The sequence below is a fragment of the Mercurialis annua genome, linkage group LG4 (assembly GCF_937616625.2).
Source record: "Mercurialis annua linkage group LG4, ddMerAnnu1.2, whole genome shotgun sequence".
Taxonomy (NCBI): Eukaryota; Viridiplantae; Streptophyta; class Magnoliopsida; order Malpighiales; family Euphorbiaceae; genus Mercurialis; species Mercurialis annua.
The window spans coordinates 36,545,603-36,560,473 of NC_065573.1; the positions used below are offsets into that span (position 1 = coordinate 36,545,603).

The 14,871-nt window shown below is 31.2% G+C and overlaps 1 protein-coding gene across 1 annotated transcript; it reads left to right on the plus strand.

The window, feature by feature from the left end:
- The first annotated feature begins 1,458 nt into the window (after positions 1–1,458).
- Positions 1,459–3,438, plus strand: LOC126678156 (uncharacterized). Its single transcript, XM_050373045.1, has one exon. It carries the CDS (start codon positions 1,554–1,556, stop codon positions 3,240–3,242), a length of 1,689 nt encoding a protein of 562 aa, XP_050229002.1. The 5' UTR covers positions 1,459–1,553; the 3' UTR covers positions 3,243–3,438.
- The last annotated feature ends 11,433 nt before the right edge of the window (positions 3,439–14,871 follow it).

The window sequence follows — 14,871 nt, forward strand, 5'->3', positions numbered from 1 at the left end:
ATTATTCAGTAAATTTGCCTGTCCCCCCCCCCATCCGTGCTTTTATATATAGTATAGATATAGATTAGAAGTCCGAGTCCGTTCATAAAAAAATTGACTTTTTTCGAATTTGTGCTCGAACCGGACTTAGGACTAAAAATTAATGTCCAAACCCGGCCCTAAAAGGACGGATCTGGACGGACAGGCTGGATATTCAAACCCATGAACATGTCTAATTTCAACACAGGCAAGAGTTATCATCAAATAATATAATTATTATTAGTGTACATTATTCATCTTTAAGTCAATCACTGAATGACATCAAATACCTTATACGTAGTGATCAAACAATTCATCAAGCATTTTTCAAGCAATTATTCCATGTAAAGTTCTTCTTTTTCTTTTTAAAATATAATGCATCTCTAAGGTAAAGTATTTTCATTTCTGAAATATTTTAGTGCCACAACCTGAAGAGAATTGTTTAATTTTCTTCACTTTTGCTTTAGTCTAATGTGGTGGTTGTTATTACTCTGATGTGCGTAAAAATGCTCTCAAATTAAACAAATAAATCAAAATTACAAATTCAGATTGATCTTATTTGTCCATTATTGTAATGGTTACTGTTATAACTTATGGTATTTAGTATACACTATAGGTTTTAAATTTAATGTCTTAAAAATACGATTTTTTTTCGAATGTAGTCAATTCTAATCAAAACTTTCAGCAACACCAATTTTAGCCTATTTTCGATAAATACATTTCAATTTTAACTAATTCCTAGCTCATCAAAAAATACCAATTTTTTTTAACTTATTTCAATATAAACATTTCATAATTGATATTATAATTTTGATAAGTAATTTTCACAAAAAAAAAGGTTCGACTTGGCTAGAATCAAAAATATTATAAAAAATGTGATTTATTTTTTGAAAGAATGAGTGATTGTCTAAAACTGAAAATATTATAAAATTTAGCTAAAAATAATATTTTAAAAAATTTAGTTAGGATGTTTTACTTTCACCATTTTTTAATGTTTGCTCATGTCAATTTGCAAATATCATTTAATTATCATGTTTATATTCTTAAAACATAAACTTTATTCTATACAAAATCCCACTTAGAATAATTTAAATTTGTATGTTATTTTAAAAAAAACATTATATAAATTTTATATGTATCATTATTTGCTTATTTTTATTATAATTAAAATAGCTAATCACACTTTATGATTTATTTTAACTTTTAACAATCTTACTTGAATTTAAACTCAGTATGATAAAGTTAATAAAACTAAAAATAGCTTATAAATATTATAAAATCTTATTTAAATTTCTTAAAATATACAACAAATTTATTCTACACCAAACAAATTCCAAATCTTTAACCTTGACAAATAAAATCAAATTATAAGGGTCTAAATTGCAAAGTTTACAATAAAACAGGGGCCTTTTTAACATAAACGTTATAAACAAGTGTCACCAGAATCAAACCCAACAACACTCGCCTTCTTTACACAAATACAAAACCCTAAAAACCAGAGAGAAACCCCAATTCCTGCGCTTAATCAAAAGGAAATGGTCGCAGCAGTACAAGAAGGGCTGTCGCTAATAAAGCAGTTAGCTTCCTGCAACAACAAAATCCGCACCAAAAACCTAAGCTATCTCTTAGAGACATGGCTTCCTGCTCAAACCCAAAATCTGTCGGATGAGCAGATGAAAAAGCTCTGGAAAGGTATTTTTTACTGCGTGTGGCATGCTGACAAGGTTCCAGTTCAAACTAATCTGAGTAACCGTTTGTCTTCGTTAATTCCTGAACTTAATTTCAGTGTTTCTGTTCAGTATTTCACTGTTTTTTTAGTGACTATGCGTCGCGAATGGTCGGGGATTGATGGGCTTAGATTAGATAAGTTTTACTACTTGATCCGTAGATTCTTGCATAATTTTTTCGTTCTGTTGAAGAAAAATTCGTGGGATTTGGAGATTGTCAAGTGTTTGATGGGTGTTTTGGTTGATAATACTTTTTTAGCTGATGACAATTTGTCGGGCAATGGTGTTAATTATCACATTGCTTCTGTCTTTCTTGAGGAACTTAGGGCTTTTTTGCCTTTGAGTAAGGACGTTGTTTGTGTTGTTTTGAATTATTTTGTTGATGTTATTGGGGTAGTTCAAGATAAGATTTTGTTAGGGAAGATTAAGAGTAATGTGTTTGATGTTTTGTTGAAAACGGGGGATAAGTTGTTGGAATTGAAGAAATGCGGAGGTGATATTGATTTGGGAGATGATGCGGCTGTTCTGGGTCCTATAGGTTTGTGTTTGGGTTTTTCGAGTAAATTATATGGCTTAGGTTCAGCTGCTGAGTGTCCTCAGGGGAACAGGAAATTTGTGTTTGGTTTGCATCAGCAGTTTTTGAAGTTAGAGAAGGACTTTGATAATTCAGGGATTAATGATGTTTCTTTACCTGAGGCTAATGTGGACAATGATAATGAAGTACCCACTTTGGTTCCTATTGCTGATGATATGGAAGTTGATGGTTTGAATGCTGTTGCTGATACGACTGGTGATAGTCATTTGAAGAAGTGCAAGAAAAGTAATAAGAAGGCTAAGAAGGCAAAGAAAGCGTCTGGTGGCAGCGGAAATAAGAATACGAAGAAAAACATATGTAATGGAAGTTCTGAGTGTGAGACTGAAGAGTATGGTAATGCGGTTGTATCAAATGGTAGCAATTCAAATGACGAAAACAGTAATGACCCTGATACGATAACATTGAATGAGTCTGTGATATCAAACCTTCAGATGCAGTTTGAGAAAGTTGCTGCAGAGGTTGGGTTATTGGATGAGAATGTTGAGAGTGCCTGTCATGTCACAGACGTTGCTGGAAATGGTATTGTGTCTAAGAAACGGAAGAGATCTAAAAATAAGGCTGTACAGAAATCTGAGAATCCAGAACCAACGGACGAGGCAAATGATGATGGCTTTGAAACGGGAAAGAGCACCGAGAAGAGTTCAAAGAAAGTGAGGTTTTCGATGAAAAACAACTTGGTGTGGAAACCTCATAGTCCTTTACCTCCACAGAGTGTGAGAATACCGCCATCTGTGACTCCTCGAGGAAGTGCACTTAAACAAGGAATACCTGCAGGTCCTATTAGGGAGATGCCGTCTGCAACTAAGAAGCCAAAACGGAAGATCAAAACTTTGAAGAATGGCCGAAAAGTAATAACTGGTGTCATCAGAAGGCCAAAGAAGTTAAAGGCTGTTTCCTTCTAGATCGCTCTTGATCATCAAACCTGTTGCTTTTAGTTAAATCGTGGTTTTCTCTGTTGGTAAACTTTCTCAAATTCGATTTTGCTGTTTGGTTGCTTTGCTAAATTCTAGACAGGTGATGCAAATGACCATCAAGGTATCTTCTAACTGTTTAATCCTATTATGATTGGCTAATGCAGGAAATTTTGTTTTGTTTTTATTTGTGGTCGACATGATCCAACCTGACCATGACTCTGTTTCTTACATTGTTTTCTACCTTCATATCCATTTATATGCTTTTGCATAATACAGCTTACTTACCAACAGGTATTAGTTAGGCTATATTGTCAACTTGAACTTACTCTCCAATCAAATGGCGAACTACCAAAAATTCTGCATTCTATTACAGTGAATGCATACAGTATCCGAACATGGGAACTTCTATTCGAGATCCTTGTACTGCGTTAAATTTGTTATTGTGTGGTAGATTATTGCTGATTTTTGTTTTGTTTGTTACCTTATTTATGCAAATGCAATTATGATTGATGGTAGTTCTAAGCCTGTAGGAACTTGGGAAGGCCCTGAAGGGAGTATAGCTCCCTGGCTTCTGTAGAGAACTTGTTGTAGAGGTGGCCATGGGCCGGGTTGACCCATGAATTGGCCCAGAATTGGTCAAACTCTGAATCGTGTCTAACTTGGCTTTTAAAAACAGCAATTTTAACCAATTTTATTATTGAAATTAATAACAAACTATATGAACAATATTAAATATTTATAAATTTAATTGAGGAACTTTTTTTTTTTTAACAAAGAAGGTTATTGTATTAAGATAAAAACCCATTACATCCTAATAAAACTCATTGACTTAGCAAACTAGAATACAAATCCTTACAATCCTTTGCTAAATCATGAGCCTTAAAATTAAACTTCCTAGAAACCAAACCAAAATGTGATATATGAAACCAACACCTAAGATGCAGAATATCCTGAGTAATGCCCCAAGCTTGAGCCTGATGAATAATATGGTGATTAACAGCCTGAGTTACATTAGACGCATCTCCTTCAAATATCACATTGAACCAGTTCTTGGAAATTGCCCAAACCATGGCTTCCCGTAAAGCTAAAAATTCCAGTAAACCAGGATCCCAAATATGGCGAAAGAAAGCAGTGAAAGTACCTCGAGTTTGTCCCAAATGATCCACTGCAATAGCTCCAATTGTACCAAATTTCAACTGCACATTAACTGCTGCATCATAATTGATTTTCAAACAATTTGGTGAGGGTAATGTAGCAGCATGTATCTGGAGAATCTGAGAATAATGTTTTGGAGGATTGATGGTAGCAGATTTAGGAATAGACAAGAATTCTGACCAATCCTGAAAACTATGATTACTGATATCTTGAAAAGAAGGAATAATATGTTCAAATGTAAGTTTATTCCTAGCTTTCCAAATATGCCATAAAATAAAGCAAAACAATTGCAAGCTTTTATGACTTGGGTCCATAATTAAAAGCTGAGAACTCAAATAAACCCAAACATCTGAGAAAGATCCCACAGGCAATGAAGAAACTCTAAGATTTATAGAGCTTATAAACCATACCTTCGAAGCCAGAGGACAATGAAAAAACAGATGTAAGAGAGATTCCTCTTCCCCACAATAATGACAATAAAATTCAGATTGCAATCTTCTCTGTAAAGCCATACCAGTAGGTAAACCATTATGAATTGCACGCCAGATGAAAATTTTAACTTTATTTGGAATCTTTAAATTCCATAATAATTGCCAGTGCTGAGAAGACATTACAGAGGAAGAATGAGCTGGATTATGTGTAACTTCAGATAAAGCTACATGATACCCAGACTTGACTGTATATTCTCCAGAAATAGAGTAAAACCACCTCAAATTATCTGCAATTGGAAAAATAGAAAGAGGTAAAGAAAGAACCAGATCAGCATCATCTTTAGTAAAAAGGCTACGAATGCTGGCTTCATTCCAAGATGCAGAATTTATATGTTTAAGAGCAGCTACTCTCTCAGGAATAGCTGAAGATGTGACAGAAGGCAGAAAATTTGGAGTAAAAGGGTAAGTTGAAGGAATCTAGGGATCAGAACGTATATTCACAGTAGCACCAGAATTAATATGCCATAGAATACCCTTTTTTAAAAGCTGCATTCCAAAATGAAGACTCCTCCAACCCCATGATGGATGAGAAGTAATACTTGCTTGAAGCAGATTTGAATGAGGGAAATATCTAGCTTTAAGGAGTTGAAAAGGGAGAGAGTCAGGAAATTGCAAAAGTCTCCAAACCTGCTTTGCTAATAAGGCTTTATTAAAACTTTGAAGATCTTTGAACCCCAAACCCCCTCGCAATTTACTCTGACATACTTGATTCCAAGCAATCCAATGAATTTTGTTTTCCTCACCTTGCTGACCCCACCAATAAGCTGAGATCATTTGTTGTAACTTTTTGCATAAAGAAACAGGAAGCTTGAAACTCATCATAGTATATATAGGAATTGCTGTGATGATAGCTTTGAGTAATACCTCCTTACCAGCCATTGATAAATATTTTTCCTTCCAACCTTGCAACTTATGTTGAACTTTATGGATAATATGAGCAAATGTATCTGTTTTTGATGCTCCAATGAAAGAAGGTAAACCCAAATACATAGTAGGGGAATTGTGATGCTGAATTTGCAATAAACCTGCTAGATATATTCTCAACTGCATAGGCACATTTGCACTAAAAAATACTCCAGATTTTGCAAAGTTAATCAATTGACCACTAGCTAAAGCATACTGATTAAGTAGAGTATGAATATTGCCAACAGCAGCAGCAGTAGCTGAGGTAAAAATTACTGAATCATCAGCAAATAAAACATGAGAAATCAGAGGTGCTCTCCTGTTCAATTGATACCCAGAAATCTGATTAGCAATTATGGCTTTCTCAATCATATGAGATAAACCCTGTGCACACAAAACAAAGAGCAAAGGTGATAAGGGATCACCTTGTCGGATTCCCCTAGATGGATGAAAATACCCTTGAACTTTGCCATTGATTTGTATTGAAAAAGAAACTGATGTAACACACTGCATTATCCAGTTAATAAAAATTCCATGAAAACCCCAATGCTGCAGAATAATATATAAATAATCCCACTCTAATCTGTCATAAGCTTTGCTAACATCCAATTTTAAAGCCAAATGTTGCTTTGTGTGTCCCTTCTGATGCTGAAATTGGTGAAGAATTTCATGAACCATTAATGTATTCTCTGAAATAATTCTATTTTTCACAAAAGCATTTTGAGCAGGATGAATAATCTCGGGAAGTATCAATTGCAGTCTGGAAGTCAAAATCTTGGAGATGAATTTATAAAAAACATTGCACAAACTTATTGGTCTGAAATCACTGACCTGTTGAGGCCATTTGATCTTTGGGATTAAAGCCAGGACAGTATGATTAAGGCTTTTCAATATCCTGCCTTTTCTGAAAAAAGATTTAACTGCAGGAATAATATAATTTCCAATAACAGACCAGTAATGTTGAAAGAAAAAGGCAGTAAAACCATCTATCCCAGGGGACTTCCAAGGATTAACTGAAAAAACTGCTTGAATAATTTCAGCATCAGTGATATCTTGAATGAGAATGGTATTCATTTCTGCAGTTACCAAAGCTGGAAAACCCTCCAAACAGTCTGCAATACCAACTGGATGTGAAGTGTGATATAAATTTTGAAAATGTTGCAAAATGGCAGATTGTATTTCCTGAGAATCAGTTGTCCAGTAGCCTGAAGTACTCTGTAAACCAGTAATTGTATTTCTTCTGTTCCTTTCTTTTGTTTTAGCATGAAAATATCTAGTATTCTGATCCCCACACTTCAACCATTCTTGTCTGGCTTTCTGTGCCCAAAACAACTCCTCTTGAGTATGAAGGTGATGCAAATCTGATTCTAAGGATCTAATGAGATTCCAGTCAATGTCTTGTGCAGGAAGTTGTTTAAGATGATATAGATTATTTTTAAGGGATAGAATCTGTTTATTATAATTTTGATGGTGTAGCTTATTCCATTCCCTTAACTGGTATCTGGTATGCTTTAATTTAATAAAGACTTGATATAACAAAGATCCTGCTACAGAAGAATTCCAAATTCTAGTAATTATATCCTTTACTTCATCATTGTTACTCCATCTTTGATCAAATTTGAAATTAAAATGCCTGATAGGAATAACTGCAGTGGTATTGAGTAACAATGGACAGTGATCTGACCCTAAATCTGGTAAATGAGAAACATGAGCTTGTGGAAATAAACCCAACCAAAGTTGAGATGCCAGAAATCTGTCTAGTCGTATTCGGATAAGTGATGGAAAACTTCTTCTATTTGACCAAGTATAATGATTCCCTGAATAACCCAAATCTTGAACTGACATAGTGGCCATGAATTGCATGAAATGTAAATGATTGGCAGAAACATAAGCAAGCCCTCCTTCCTTCTCAGAAGGAGATATTATATCATTAAAATCTCCACACACTACAAACCTATCTAGTACATGATTTTGCAATGCTAATAACTGATTAAACTGTTGGTATCTAAGCATTACATTAGTGTGAAGATGACAAAATATAATATCATACATAGCTCCATCAGGTTGCTGTACAGAAGCTATAACAAAAAAAGAGGAGTATTGCTGAATATTAACAATCTGATCCTCAGACCAGAGCAACAATAAACCTCCTGCTGAACCCTCAGGCTCCACCCAAAACATATTTTGAAACTGAAGAGCAGCTACATATCTCCTTACTTTGATTATATTATTTTTAGTTTCTGATATAAACACTATAGAGGGGGAGTGAGTCTTACACATATCATGTAAGTGATTCCTTGTCAAAGCACTCCCAAGACCTTGACAATTCCAACATAACACTCTCATGGATCCTTTGAAGGCCCCTCAGGGTTGGCCTTCATAAGCCCCTTTTTGATAGCCTCTGTAGATCCACTATCATCCTTCACTTGAGTACTACCAGTTGACCCTGTGGAAATAAATTCACCAAAAGGATTAGCAATAGGGATTGAGCCCTGAATAGAAGTAGATAACCACTGCTGCAAATTTGGCATCCAAATTTGTTCCTCTTGGGAATCAGTATCCTCATTGGCCTCTTGCATAACCGCTTTGCCTTTAAAAATTCTTGCCCTGTCTTGAGAAATAATTGGAACCTCTGGAACTTTTCTCTTCTGGTGTCCTACAAACTCCACTGGATCTTTGATAATAAGTGTAGGCTTTTGTCCAGAAATCTTGGTCAACTTCTTCCATGTATGTTTCTTATCATGTTTATCTTCAAGAGAAGCTGAAATGGAAGTTGCTTTAGGGAGCACAGGATAGATTTGGATATCAGAGTCACTGATTTCCTGAAGTAAGCTTGCAATTTCCTGTCTATCAATCTCAGTACAGTCAGCAGGAACAGTAGATGTGAGTATGGCATCAGAATATAAAAAATCCACCGCTATTTCCACCTTTTGATCCAATGTTAAAATGTCATCTCTATCAATGGTTGCATATTTTTCTTGTAAAGCAGGAGACAACCAAGGAAACAGTCGAGGATGATTAGGAACCAACGGTTGTTGAAGCACCAAAGGTGCAGAAGACATTGGACTAGAATGATCATTAGTAACAGGAACTTGAGCATGTATAATTGTAGAAAAAAGTGGAGGTTCTACAGCAGCTGGAAATATAGTGGGTAAAACATGTGATACAGTGCCACTAACCACTGTCCTCTGTAAGTTAGAAGGACCAGGTATATCAGAAATCGAAACAAACCTCTCAGCCAGCTCCCTAACAGTTGTTCCATGTGTTTGATGGCACACCATAGGAGAGTAATCCTCAGAACAAAGGAACATGGTTGAAGAAACCAAAGGCTGACTAGTGCGAGTAGCGGATTGGCGGTTGGAAAACTGAGAATTTGATCCTTCTGCTGAAGAAAATCTTTGAAATGGAAATCTAGTCAACTGTGAAGAGTGAGGCAAAGATTGTGCCTTTAACCATAAACCATACTCAAAATTGTCCGTATAATAAACCCCAGCCTCCTCTTGTTCCTTCTTCATTTGACATTGTCGATGCATGTGACCAATCATTCCACAAAAAAAACATATATCTGGTAATTTTTCATATTTGAAAGGAATCCAAGTCTTAGCAGCAGGATCTGTATTATTGAAGAAGCCTTTAATAAGAGGATAAACCACCGCAACCTCCACTCGAATACGAAGAAATTGATTTCTCCAAAATGGACCCTTTTCATCCAAATCGACCTCCACAAACGCTGGGAATAGGGATCCAATTGCTTCAGCGTTTGCACGAGTGATCTGATTTAACGGAAGCTGTTTTGCATGTATCCAGAAAAGCGCAGTAGAGAAGTCTATTTGATGGATAGCCTTATGTAAAGGCCATTCCTTCAAAATAACTAATTGATTGACAATAGACCAAGGTCTCTCTGCAAGCACAAACTCATAATCTTCTCTAGAGACAAACTCAAAAGTAAGCAACTCCTTCTCAGCCTTATCAATTTGAACATGATTCTTAATATGCCATGTCTCATCCACTTTAGCCCTAATAGTTGCTAAGCTAAATCGTTTAGTAGAGAAGATTTTACCCACCAATATATATCTTTGAAGCACTGGGGGTGCCTCTGGGGCTGCATGCAAGACCAGTTCTGGCTCAGAAACCACCAGTTGATGCGTACGTTGGATAATTTCATTCATAGCAGTAGATTGAGGACTGGATACAGGAGGAGTATCCGCATGTGGGGATCCAACATGCAAAGGAATATTTGGATTCTCCATATCAGAAGCTATGTTTTTGTGAGTAAAAGTTGAATATAAGAAGTGAAAAAAGGAGTGTAAGAAGGATAATTGAGGAACTTCACTTTTTGTTTTTTTTGTTTTTATATCAGAAAAGTATTAAAAATGAAAAAAGTAGAGTATATTCGCAATAACGGCAAGTGTCTCACTCATTAATGGAAGAATTAACTTATCGCAAAAACTAGATGACTTATTCATACTCCGTCCGTCCCACTTTAGAAGTCCCATTTGACTTTACACACAGATTAAGAAAACATTAATTATTCTTGTCTTTTCATGTTTTTTCATGTTTTGCCCCTATTAATGATAGTGGAATTTTCCATAGAACTCTTTTAAAATAGTTAAAATAAGGGTAAAATGGAGTATTCAATGAAAAAGTACTCTAAAAATAGTAATGGGACTTTTCAAATGGGACATCCCAAAATAGAATATGGGACTTCTTAAACGGGACGGAGGGAGTACAATTTATCATTTAATGGGAACATGACTATGATATTTTGTAACCTCAACTGGCTGCATTAGTTTCAAATAGGCTTTTTAATATAATTGCAGGTTCAGGTTTTATTTTTAGTGGGCACGAAGAATTGTGTTTGGAAAAAAATCATATACCAGAAATTGATGGTGTATAATTTAATTATTTTATGGTGGCTCGACATTATAATCTATATCTATATACTTATATAATTGAGAGGACCAACGGAGACTTCTCATTGATTCTCATAAAATAGAGAATTCTCATAGTCTCCAATTTTTATAAACTACTTCAATTTTATTTAATTTTTAAAATTCAATATCAATAAATAATTACATTAGTTCCCACCTTTTATAAAACTAGTTTCGCATTACGTGCTATGCACGTGGCTCGTAACGTAACTTATCAATGAACATATTAGTAAATTTATTATAATTATATTAATTTTTTATTTATAATTAATATTAAATTAGTTAAAAAAAATTATAAAAGTAAATATAATATATTCGGCTATTAATTTTTTTTTCATACTGAATTTATTCTTCTTTTGGTTTTATAATAATCATAATAAAATAATTAACTTAATTTTATTAATAATATCTTTAAAAATAATAAGATAGAAATTTAAATAATATTATATTGATCAAATACAGTATTTTAATTTTGTAGTTCAATCAAACTAAAAGATAGGTATTCCTACTAATTTGGAGACAATTTAGTTTTTTTTAGCTACCTATTATAATTAGGACTTTAATTACAATAGTGATTAATTAAATAACTAATTAGTTAATGACTATAAAACCTTTATTTAGTAGTAAACTAAAAAGGATTATTCAGTAAATTTGCCTGTCTCCCCCCCCCCTATCCGTGCTTTTATATATAGTATAGATAGATATAGATATTTAGTTCGGACCAACGGAGGCCTCTCATTGATTCTCATAAAATAGAGATTCTCATAGTCTCCAATTTTTATAAACTACTTCAATTTTATTTAATTTTAAAATTCAATATTAATAGATAATCACATTAGTTTCCACCTTTTATAAAATACTTAGTTCAATTAGAGTTTATCATAACATTTGGCAACCTAATCTAGATGAGCTACCTAATATATCTATATCTATATCTATATCTATACTATATATAAAAGCACGGAGGGGGGGGGGGGACAGACAAATTTACCGAATAATCATTTTAAATTAATTACTAAATGATGGTTTTATAGTCATTGACTAATTAGTTTTTTAATTAATAGCTAAAAATATATTATAATTAGAGTCCTAATTAGAACAAAATCATATCATAATATAAATTTCTTATTCCTAATTTTTTTCCTCTTTTTATGTTTAGATTGGCAAAGAATCTCATTCCTACTTTTTTTGTTTTTTTCTTACGTTTTAATTCCTAGAGATGAATTTGATTTAATTAGGAAAGTAAAAGGCTAACTAAAAATCTTCTTCACTAAAAGGTAGATAAAAAAAATTAGAGAATTTGATTTGAAAAGGTAAGGAAAGAGTTTGATTTGAGTAAAAACAAAAATTATCTCATAGACTTCGATGAGTTATAACTAATTGATAACTCAATTTTAGGTCTTATATAATCAAGCATTATCTTCTTTCTTTATATTAGTGGTTGAATAACAATATTAGCAGTTGGAAAATTATGCCATCAATCAAAGTTCAATAACGAAAATCACAATGAATTGTTGAACTTATCAAGTTTAAATCCCTTAACCCTTATATTTAAACAATAGTCTTAAAATCTTACTCTCTTTTTTTACTAAAATCTTACTTGGGTATTTTATAAATTCAGCCATATAATATTTCTTACGTTGTAATATAGTATATAATTATAGATTTAATTATTAGTTAAAATAGTAAATTATGAAAATTAATAATTTAAATAGTAAGATAGATATATTATTAATTTAATATTAATTATACATAAATATGTTGATAATAAATTTGACTTTAAATAGTAAGGTAGATATATTATTAATTTAATATTAATTATATATAATTATCAAAAAAAATATTAATTATATATAAATATGTTGATAATAAATTTGATTATATAATAAATTATCAATAAATATTATTGATATCAATTAATTTTAGAAATTAATAAATTATAATATTAGATTTATTTCTAATAAAATCTCTAACTAATTTAATATTGACTATAAATAATAAAATTGATATGAATTTAATTAATATTTAATATTGACGAGTCACATTATGAGCCACGTGCGTAGCACGTAGTGTGAAACTAGTCAATATAAATACCACCATAATATCCATTATACTTTTCACGTTATAATTTCAAGCATTGTTATTTCTAGGATTTTACTTTTGCTCATTAATTTTTGTTATCACGGCTATTGTTTTCTTTTAGTTAGTTATATACTCAAACAGTTTGTTTTATTCTTTTGTTGAGTTTTCAGATATTTTACTCATTATATCCTGATTTATTGCAATCTAAAATTTGCTTACTTTTATCATCAGGTGGCATGTTACAGGAAAAGTGGAAGGTGCTTATAGCTTAGATTTAAATGTATGATATAATCTTTTTATATATATTTATTACTTTTCATTTATGGATTTTGACTCTGAAATACTGAAGAGTTGGGTTTTGGTGCAAAACTAATTTTTACCTTTTCATGATCACTCATTGAAATAAATAAGAAATACTTTCAAATTAATTGAAACGAGTTTATCTCCAATTGAAACAATTAAGAAAGTATAACTCCTCTACACTTTATAGTGTTTAATACATATTAATTTGTAAAAATTTCTAATTTTTACAAATTATATATTTATTGAATATTAACTTTTAAAAAATAAAATTAATCTAGAATTTTGACAAACTCACATGTTATAAAAATATTTGTTTAATTTTTATTATTTTAACATTATATTTTATTTGATTTTTACCTAATATAAAAATTATTACTATTAAAAGAGTATCAATATTGAAGAACCTCAGCATTTTTAAATAATCTATTATTAACATTAAAATAAATTTTTTTTTATTATTTTAATTCATGAATTCTCAACTTAGATAAAAAATTAATTTGTTTAGGTTGTTGTTACTAGATAATCATTGATATATATGATATATGAATTTGGTAATTTATATATGGCGGATTTAAAGAGTATTTTCATGAATTTTAAATTTAGAAAAATATTTATTTGATTTAATAAAGTTATTATTAATAGATAATTATTATTATAAAAGATCAATTTATTTAAGTATTTTTTAAATAATAAATAATTAATAAGAGTTTAATTTCAGTAGGATTACAATTTAAATAAAAGTTAGTTGAATGAGGAAGAGTTTGATAAAATATGTAATTGTTCAAAGTTCAAACTATAAAATTATATAGTTTTATAATCTTTTTTTAGTTCTATTCTAATCTTTATTTTCTCCACATAAATGCAGATCATGTATAAAAATCGCTATAAGATTATGCACACACAATAATTATTCTTAGAATGGTATAATTACTTAAAGCATATTAATTAGACACATAATATAATATAGGTATACTACACAGTTATTGTGTCTGAATGTGATAACTTTTCAATATACCATTCATCACAATTAACATATAGTATAAAGCAACAAAACAGATAATGTCGTGAAGATGGATCAAAGGTTTTGGCTAATTTGAATCAATTGATAAAATATTTTGATTCGGTTAAGTGGTTAATTTTTTTTTAAAAAAAATTGATCAAATTAATAGATATCAATTTTTAATATATTTATTTTCATTTATTAACTTTTTAATGATCACCCAATAGTTTTTATCTTTAGGGACTAAAATTTCTACTATGAGTCATTTATTTTGTCTTGAATGTTTCTAATGAATATGAATTTTTAGATTGCAAAATTTATCATTGTTTAATTTCTTTTACATTAATTATTTAAATAAAATACTTATTTAATTTTTTAAAGTTGTGATTAATAGATAATTCTAATTAGTTTCCAATTTGAATAATACTAAATAAGTATTTTTTTTTAAATTTAAATTTAGATAAAATGTTTATTTTCTTTTAAAAAAATTATGATTACTAAGTATTGTCATTAGTTTTTTAAACTTGAATAAAATATTTATGTATTATTTTATAAGTTATAAAATACTAAATTTAAGTCATTTTATATGAATAAATTTCTAAAATATTAATACTAATTGTTCCGTGCAAATGCACGGGCTTACGACTAGTTTGGCATAAGGTTTTATAGGCACTGAGCTGGCTTCCTAATAGATCAGTAATTCGACAATTATCGATCAAGTATAACATTCATAAAAAAAAAAGTATTTGATA

What these genes read in the sequence shown, in the direction of transcription:
- LOC126678156 (XM_050373045.1), top strand. Translation starts at nt 1,554, where the DNA reads ATGGTCGCAGCAGTACAAGAAGGGCTGTCGCTAATAAAGCAGTTAGCT.